The sequence below is a fragment of the Lipotes vexillifer genome, unplaced genomic scaffold (assembly GCF_000442215.2).
Source record: "Lipotes vexillifer unplaced genomic scaffold, Lipotes_vexillifer_v1.1 scaffold1166, whole genome shotgun sequence".
Lineage (NCBI taxonomy): Eukaryota > Metazoa > Chordata > Mammalia > Artiodactyla > Lipotidae > Lipotes > Lipotes vexillifer.
In genome coordinates this window covers 1,113,194-1,122,950 of record NW_006773421.1, presented here as the reverse complement: position 1 = coordinate 1,122,950, position 9,757 = coordinate 1,113,194, and the positions used below count along the sequence as shown (strand labels likewise).

Genomic DNA, 9,757 nt, shown 5'->3' with positions numbered 1-9,757 from the left:
TGCCAAAGATTACCAACAAACCACCAGAATCTAGGAGACAGGCATGCAGCTGACTCTCTTTCCCAGCCCTCAGAAGGAACCAACCTCTGATCTTAGACTTCTAGCCTCCAAAACTGTGAGACAATAAATTTCTGTTGTTTAAGCCACTCAGTTTGTGGTACTTTGTTACAACAATCCTAGGAAACTAATACAGGCTACTTGGCTTCGTTTATTGTTTTTTTGCCTTGAATTCACACTATTGTCATTTGCCTAGTAGGCCTTTGACAATTCCTTTATTTTCAAACTTTAGTGCCTCTTGAATTTCTAAAACATAATTAGACCATGTCAACCCATGCTTAAAAACCCCTCAATGACTCCCCTTTGCACTAGAATAAAATTATTCCATTTGAGTAGCCTAGCTCCTTGCTACAAAGTGCAAAGCACTGCATGGTTCTGTCTCCACTCAGACCGCAGAGTCCTCTGCCCTCCTGGCCTCAGGCACAGGAACCTCATTTGGTACTTGCAGTAATCTGAGCCCTTTACATCCACAAGTCTCTTCTCTCTATTGGGAAACCTGTTCCTTCCACTGTTCAATCACTTTTACCTTTCTGATTCTTCAAGTCTCAGCTCAAATCTTACCTTTTCAGAGACTTCCTCTCAGATCACTGTATCTAATGTGATCTAACACCAAAACCACTGAAACTCACAAACACATCACTCATCATTCCCTCACAGCACTGATCACCATGTGAATTTACCTTATCTATTTATGTGCACATTCATCATCTCTATCCCCACTAGAATTTAAGTCCCATAAGTGCAAGATTTTTGCCTGCATATTCCATCATGTCTAGAGTATATGCTTTGTGTGTAGTTGGCAAGCAGTAAATATTTGTTGAAAGAAAGAAGGAAGGAAATTACAAAGGACGGATGGAAGGAAGGAAATCTATAAGCCACTTTTTTTTCTTTCTCATCCTTTCATAAAACACTTGCTTGGAACCCTCACTGAGAGTCTCAATTTTGTGTTTCAATGCTAGACTGTTTATTCTAATTTAACCTTTCCTCCATGCTTCCTGTTGTTCCAACCATTTAATCATAAGCTATAACAGATTGAAAGAACAACTTTTCCATCATTAAAGAAATAATTTTTATTGATATGTAGTCAATGATCATTCCTTCCCCACCCAATCCCTATATGCAGTGCTTACATGGTAGATGGTGGAAGTTCTCTTCTGCCTCACCCCAGGGTCCTTTACTACCTTATTTCCAACATTATCTACATATAATCCAACGTGATTTGAACACTTGAAGAGATCCTAACTAACAAATCCCTGATAAAAATCAGAGAGAATCACAAAATCCTTCTCTAACAGGTCACAGGCACAAGGATTTCAAAAAAGAGACCAAAACTTTAGAAGGAAAAAAACGGAGAGACACATTTCCAGATGATTCAGTATTCGCTGTAGAGTTTATCAAAGCAGTTTTACTTAAGTACTTTAAGATAAGTTTTAAAAATTAGTTAGATCGTAATTAAACAACATTAACTAGAAAAGAACGATGTCTGTACTAATTACAAAAAGCAGAGGATAATCTTTAGTTCACATACGTCCCCTTCCACCATGCCACCATGGGATGGCAGCATACCCTCAAATTACAGATTGTTTTTGAATGTTTCAGATCAAACGATACTACTGAAATGACGATGGGGCAATATTCATTTACAGGGCATCTGCTATTTCCAGACAATGGGGTGTGAACATTTCCCTGACGGTCTTTTCTCTCAAGGAGTCCATAGTGCACTAGGGTAGACAGGCTTATGCACAGATAATTTTAATTTAACAGCATTCAATGGAAATGATAGAAACTTAGAGAGGGGGACTCTCAGCTTAATATGGAGATAAGGTAAAATCTGCCCGAGGAGATGATGCCTGGACTGAGTTTTAATATGTCAATGTTTACCTAGAGTAAAACAGGAAGTAAATGATAAATATCATAGAGGGGCAAAAAAAAGCAGTTTGTAAAATGAAGAAAGGAAGCTGTTGGAATCAAAGGAGGGGAAAATAGTTGTACCTCACAGGGCAGAGAATCCACTGAAAACCAACATTTTTTGAGCAACAGCTGCATGCCAGACATCCATCTACATGCAAGGAGAATGAAATGCACACAACCTTTGCCCTAATAAAGTCTTTCTTCTAGTGGACAGGCTGACAACAAATAGAAAATGTAATGCCAAGTAATTATATTCACTCCAAAGAAAAAGCGAGCAGAATCATCAGTAGAGAGCATAGACACAAGGAGCTAGCCGTTGGGAGGCAGTGATATTTTAGAAAAGGCCAGCAGATGCTTTCACACTGACCATACATCACACTCGTGGCTAAAGTTCATTAGCAAGTGAGCGCTGGAAATGTACTCACCAACACCTGTCCCACAAAGGTCTGTGCCGAGAGCAACATGTCTACACGATCACGAAAGACTCCCTGGAAAGTGAGACTTCTTGAATGTTTACGGTCCATGCTATGTGACGTTTCTTCCTAGAAGCAAGAGAAAGAAATCGAGAGTGAGCTGGGTCTCAGAGAAGGTCATCCGTTTTATGTGTGTTGTTGGTGTCTCCTGCTGGAGCAGCAGCCAGAACGCACTACACGTTGTCCAACGCCGGGAACCCTGGACTCACTTATTCCCTATTTCACACGAAGAATTTTACTGGGTTTGTATTTTACTGCGCTTCGGCAGTATTTTCATTCTGAATTCTGCAGTCTTCACCATGCCCATCTCACATACTCTCAGCCCCAGACCCTTCACATTGACACTACTGTTACGATGAAGGTCGGGAACAGCGTGCTTCTCTCTGTTCTGGGAATAAGTGTCTTATCCTTTTCTGTCAAGATACACAGACAAAGAAAAAAAATTACAAATGGATTTCCAGGTGATACTTAAGTATTTGCTTTTTGGAGTGAGAAAGAAGGAGGAAACTTTTCGCCATTTTATGTTGATTTTATTCCTTATTTGGTATCACATCCTGTTGAAATTATGATCCTTCCTCACGTTTACAAACTATTTTTACTTATTATACAGTCCCCACTCTGTATCCGCGGGTTCTGCAACTGCATATTCAACCAACATCGGACAGAAAATATTTAAAAAAAGAAATTTCAGAAAGTTCCAGAAAACAAAGCTTGAATTTACGGGGTGCTGACAACTATTTACATAGCATTTGCATTATATTTACAACTATGTGCACAGCATTTACACTGTATTAGGTATTATAACTAATCTAGAAATGATCTGAAGTGTACTGGAGTATGTGCACAAGTTATATGCAAGTACTATGCTATTTTATATAAGGGACTTGAGCATTCTCAGATTTTGGGGGTGTGTCCTGCAACCACAAAGGGATACAAAGGGACCACTGTCTTTGAAATTTATAATAATCCTATGAGGTAGCCAAAGTAAGTCTGATTAAATCCATTTTCTATTGATAAGGAAACCAAGGTACAGAGAAATTAAATGACCTGCCGGTGGGCAGGCAATGAGGACAGTCTGGAGTCTGAACTGGGCTCTGTGCCTGTTGACAGTCTTGAACTACCCCTGAGAAAGACACAAGTGAACCGGGGATTGACCACACCATGCAGACTAAGACCTCTGACTTTTAGAAAAGCTCATTTTATGTGGAGCCAGGTTTTTGAAATGATTTAATTTTTCTATTCGTATTTTCTGAATGGTAAGAAGACAAGTCTCATTAAATGGCTATTTGATAGAGTTTATATCTTGATCAATGATTGCCACTAATACTTATGACTGATATCCTGTGCATGCCTGGGAAGTGGTCTGGGCATTGATTTTTTTAAAAAATATTCAATGACATGAATATGGAACACTCATTTGAATTCTATTATAAAATTGAGGTGCCTTTTGTGGCAAAACAAACTGGCCCTAAGATATAATAAAATCATTCTTATGAATGTAGTATATCTTTTAAAATGCACATTTAAGGAGGAAATTATGACTCTCCAAGTAATTTTTAAAAGAACTTTCCACAGTACTTAGATTTGTGACAATTTTGCATTAGGCCAACTTTCCCAAAGGCTCAGAGAAAAATACAACACTCTCAATTTAATTAGATATGGTAAATTATTAAGAAGTCACTCGACTATCATGAAACTCTCTCGTCAAGATTTAAAAGCAGAACAGTATAGTCTTCTGGTTGCTCAGACCCTGCTTATTAACATTTTGTAACATCTGCTTCCTATTCGAAATGAAAAGGTACCTCTGGACTGGAGGGCAGACATAAATTATATCAAAAGAATGAAATGAAAAATACAGCAAATGTTTACGGACAAATGCGTTCTCACATTTTTGTAACCACACAGAAATGAATATAATGGGGAAGAAGATACATTTCCTGGAGCAGAAGTCAAAGGAGATTAAACAATTCTACCCATTCAGTTGTGCACTGAAAAAAAAAAGGCAGAACGCATATTCACCATATCCAGTACCCATTCACACACCATCAGTGCTGTTAAGAAATCAGAACCCCAGGATTCATTCCCCAATTGCTATGCCACTGATTACTGCCTTTAATCTAGAAAGAATTAGTAATAGCATAAACTCATTTAGCGACAAAATCTATAGAATTCCACACTGGGCACTTCTAGAATGCAGACACCTGAATTTCATATGACGACACTGGCAGTGACCTTAAAAAGTTACCGAGTTATAAATTCTTTTATTTTACGTCCATGTTTAGCATCAAGAGGCAATGTTTCAAGGCAACTTTTCAGTATTAATTACAAAACACAGTTGATGTGTTCTGTTACGGAAATCAGAAAAATAAAATTGGGGAAAGAAAAACTGTGAACAGATCTTTGCTTTCAACCATTGGTACCAGAACAGCCATTACGTAACATTTGAGCGTTTTTATTCTCTTAAGCAGAGTCTTAGCTGGATAGGATACCATTATTCTTACCATTATCATTTTCCAGTTGTTATTCAATAGTGCCCACCCTTGCAAAGCTTGTTTGCATGTAAAAAAGTGTCCCTGAGTTTGTGGCTGGATGGCGTGTGCACGTATGCATGGGTTTCGGCATGTGTGCACAACTCCGTGTGTTGTATTAACGTGTATAAAAGGCAATGTATACTTGTGAGTATATGAGCATCCTGCGTGAACGATTCATGGAAGGTGAGGTTGACACTGACGTTCCTTTCTGCCTTCCTCATGGTTCCTAACACAACTGTTATTTTAAAATTTGAAATAGAGGCATAGACCTCATGTTAGCGGATGTTTTGTTCAAAACAATGACGTCTGCCTCCAGAGCTCACATGCATCGTCACCCACACAAGGCATTGCTTCTCCCAGTGGTGGGAGAGGAGGCCTGGCCCTGTAGCTGAACCCTTTGCCATGGCGGCCTGGGGTCCTGTTTTCCACCCCTGAGCAGGATGGACCCGTTTCTAAGTCACCGCATCAGAGCTGGCTGTTAACCCAGGAAAACTGAGTGAAGCCTCCACGGTCTTCTGAACACAAACGCATGCCAAACCTGTCTCGGATCTTCATACAGGGGAACTGACCGAGAAAATTCCTTTTCCCTCGCTCTTCTGCCATTTTGTAATGCTCCTCCAGATTAGCCTGGATATTAACAGGATGAGGAGTCCACTGAGGAAGGTCACAAGGGAGGAAAGAAGAAACGCGGCTTGGATCTCAGCTGTACAAGACATTTTCCCCGGGGCTTGCCCACTATTGTCCTCTGACTTGGTTACACACAACAGGAGACAGAACTGTCGGGCTGCTTCTTCTATGATGTCATGATCACATGGTAACGATTCCAGGAATTGGACTTCGGTGTACCAGAGTCCTAAGACCCATGCAGTAACAGCGAGAGGGTCCAGTAACAACCAAGGTGCCAACTCACAGGACGCAAATGAATGAACAGCAGAAGGTCCACGACATAGGTCTTCGAAGACCAGAATTCTAGATTGGATGCTGTTACTGACCTTCTCCACGACCCTGAGGAGACTGTATCCTTCGTGGCCATGGTCAAAGGGTCATCTATTTGGTTTGTGCAGACAACTTCAGCACAACTCTTTTTGAGTGAAATGACTTCCAACCACACGTGTGTCAACGTGCTGATTCTTCTAAGTGATGCCACATTCTCAGTAACCACAGAAGGACGGATGAGAAAAGCACTGCAGGATTTTTGCATACCCTCTCAGTCGGAAAGGCATGGTACAGAGTGCGGGAGCTGCAGGAAGCAATTTCACCCTGGTGAACGTTGGTTGGTTGCTTTTGAGCTCAGGAATCTGTTCCCCTTATCTCTTCCTTATGGGATCCTCCCCTTTCTTGCTTTTATCCCCACCCTGTCAGCAAACCCTTTAGTCCAGTGGAGGTAAAGTTCAAAATGAGAGCAATAGCTTTTATTTCCTCTGATGTTTTCAAAGGTGTGCGAAATGTCATGCCTTTCAGTGTGCACGAGTGGCAGGCAAAATGTCAGTGCCCGAGGGAGGGGCTAGTTTCTCTTAGTTATTGTGAAGATGACCTGACATGAGCTGATGAGACCCAGGAGAAATGTTGTTGTCCTCTGGGGTCTGTCATGACTCTGCTACCAGTGGCAGACGTAACGATAGCATTTCCTAGAAATGCTACCACAGGTATATTTCCTTCCTTTAAGTTTACCTGTAATTTTCACAAAATGCCGTCATTAAGCTAGCTAACTAGCTCTGAGCTCCAGGCCCCAGTTCTTCAGCTAAGTTACTGTGTGGTGCCTACGAAGTCACTTGAATTTTTCATAGTCTTATTTTATGATAATACAGACTTGATAGAATCACTGAGGCTCAATAAGGTAGTGGGATCATATTTAGAAAAGTATAAAACTCAATACAAGAAAAGGTACTGTTAGCTATTAGAGTTCTTTTTCTGAATGGCATTGATCATAAAGAAAGGAAGAGACAGGAGGATAAAGGAAGGAAGGGAAGGGAGGGGAAGGGAAGGGAGGAAGGGAGGGATGGAGGGAGGAAGGGAGGGATTTACTTGTTTATATCACATACACACTATACGCCTATAGGTATTTGGAAAATAAGATCACAGTTTCCAAGTCAAAGTTCATTCACATCATTGACTTTAGTCACAATAGCTGTCACCATCAATGAAATTTTCTCACTTCCTAACTTTTGTGATTGAATATTGTCAAAGTATTACAAATTCTTTCCAAGATGCTGTCTAGGCACCTTTTCCCCTTTTCCTGGAAACTGACCTATGAGAACAGAAAAATATTTAATTCATTTAAACAGGTAGTTTGTTTCTCTAATGTTCTTTTACTGTGATAATATTATTAGCTTCTGTGGTGAGTCAGAAAATGTGTGGATGGTTTCAAATCAGTCTCCAAATTCATCTTGAACCTAGGCTGTGCACCCATCCCCGTTTCCCGAGGACTGTCTCAGGCTCAGTAGTGAAAATCCAACACCCTGGGAGACACCTCAGCCCTGGACAAACTGGGCTAGTTGATCACCCTGCACCCCATTCACACTGTGGCTGCTGCCTCATCCACACTGTGCTCCAGCTGCACTGCTTCCTACAAGAAGCTACAAGAACACGTAGGCTTTGCTTTTTTCAGCCTTTACAACACACTGTTCTCTCTGCCTGGATCACCCACTCCCATCTCTAGCAGCTGCTGTTTTCAAGTCTTCAATTGAATGCCCATTCACGACCTCCTGACCGTCCTACAAAAAGGAGGGCCCAGCCCTGTGGCCCAGGATTCTGTTATGGCATCCCAACCCCGTCCTCCTTAGCACGTCATAGCACTTATAGTTCTGTTATTTCCTTGTTGCCTGGTTTATTTTCTATCTCCCCTCACCAGACCATAAGCTCCACAAGTTTGGGGCTCCTAACTCTTGTCTCCTTCACCAAGTACCCTGTGTCCAACCATACACCCAGCACATACCAGGAAAATCACACGAACTTAGTAAATAACTGGTGACTGAATGAATAAATCATAGATCTTTCAAAATATTTGTCAGGTGAATGAAATACTGAATCTATTGATACATGGATCTTAAGTTAATCACACTTTTCTACTCCATATTTCCCACGTCTCACTACAAACTGTCCTCCGAAGGAAGTGCCATCAGCAGTGTGTATGTGCATAGGGCGTGGTGTGTGGTGTGTATATGTGTGGGTGTACACGGTGACATGGTGTGTGTGTCTATGCACGTGTGTGCATCCGCATTGAGCAACTACTATGTTCCAAGCACTGGAAGCACAGTGGTGAACAGAACAAACCTAGTTCATCCCCTCCCAGGGGATATAGTTACTGGAGGAAGACGTTTACAATTAGAAACTTGTAAAGTGTCTGGGGAAGAAGCCAAGTAGTGGAAGGAGGACCCTCACCCAGGTGAGGATCCCTAGAGGTGGCGAGGAGGCTGCCTCAAGTATGACGCGTTTGAAGCTGGGGCCTGAAGCGTGAGAAGCTACCCGGGCCCGGAGCCCCGGTGGGCTTCAGGAAGCTGGGACAAACTTTGTGAGGCTGGGAGATTCTCATGGGTGAAGGTGGGAAGGGAAATGGCACTTCTGGAGATGCTGGTTGGCTGGAAAGCAGTGGCCCAAGAGAAGGCTGGCAGTGTCAGAAGGGAACCTTTGTGTTCCAGTTTAAGATAAAAAGAAATACGAACAAACAAAAAATGTCATCTTAAGAGGAAACAGCTGAAGGACTTTAAAGAAGGGAGCTAAGTGATTGAAAGGACGGTCCTGGCTTCCATACAGAGAAGACACTGGTCAGAGTGAGTGGAGGCTAGTCCAGGCGAGACCCAGGTGCTGCTGGGTGTAGTCGAGTGGGCAGGTGTGAGTGAAGTCCGTCCAGGGGGTCAGGTCTGCACGTGGGGAGGAGGCGGCGTCAAGGCCGGCCCCACCCTCTGGCTGGTACTCCCCGGTGGTCACTGGGGCCTTTCACTGCTGTGCCTTTAAGACTAGGCTTAAGGAATGAAGACTCTGCTACTGATGAACTTTATTTATTTTCCAGTTCAGATGAATTTTTTAACATGCCAGTGATTTGATTAGAAAAACAGCTTCACTTTGTACACATCTCTGTAATTTACCTCTGGGCACTCATGTTCTGGAAAAATTATACTTTACAATGAGATTAAATAAATGTTTCATTTCAAAAATTTGCTCTCTTCAAGAAACGTGCCGTATCTGAGAAAGTAAGAACTTCATTTTTAAAGTGTACAGAGTAGCACTCATGAATGTGTGTGTTCTGAATGCTTCGGAAAGTAATGAGTAATGTGGTAATGGTATCTTTTAAGGGCCTAAAACCATCCATCCTAGTTAATGGTTTAACCCTACCTTCTTCTATTTCAAAAAGCAGGGGTTTACTTCATACCCCAAGGGACATCTACACCATTGGTCAAACACACTGGTGAAGACATACGAGGGAGGCCTCAGTTCAGGCAGCGAGTCAATGACAAAATCAGGTCTCAAGTCAAGGATGAGACGGTTTCACCTCCCCAGGACACTCATATCACAGTGGAAGCTGTGTCTGAGGTAAGCATCTTCTTGCTGACTTAATATGTCTGTCACTCTGGAAATGCTGCACCGCCTCTCAAGGTATTTCCATGAAGCTATTTGAGGCACCAGATCTTTACCTTTCACCTGCTTCAGTTTTCAATTTTGGTTTAATTCCTCTCCTTAAAGTTGCACGGAATAGGAGAGATAGTAGATGAACCCATTTTAAAGAGAGATTTCTTTTGAGGGAATATGATTTAGTCCAGGTTCTATTTAGATCCGTGATCTACTGAA

At 41.8% G+C, this 9,757-nt stretch overlaps 1 protein-coding gene across 1 annotated transcript in view; it reads right to left on the bottom strand.

Annotated features, from left to right (window-relative positions):
* KCNU1 (potassium calcium-activated channel subfamily U member 1) overlaps positions 1-5,688 on the bottom strand; it is a 137,853-nt gene extending 132,165 nt beyond the window's left edge. Inside the window, exons 1-2 of the mRNA XM_007448320.1 lie at positions 5,542-5,688; positions 2,394-2,510 (exon numbers count right to left, since the gene is read on the bottom strand). Of these exons, the coding sequence (XP_007448382.1) occupies positions 2,394-2,510; positions 5,542-5,688 (264 nt within the window). The remainder of the gene's footprint in view (positions 1-2,393; positions 2,511-5,541) is intronic.
* Between the last annotated feature and the right edge of the window lie 4,069 nt (positions 5,689-9,757).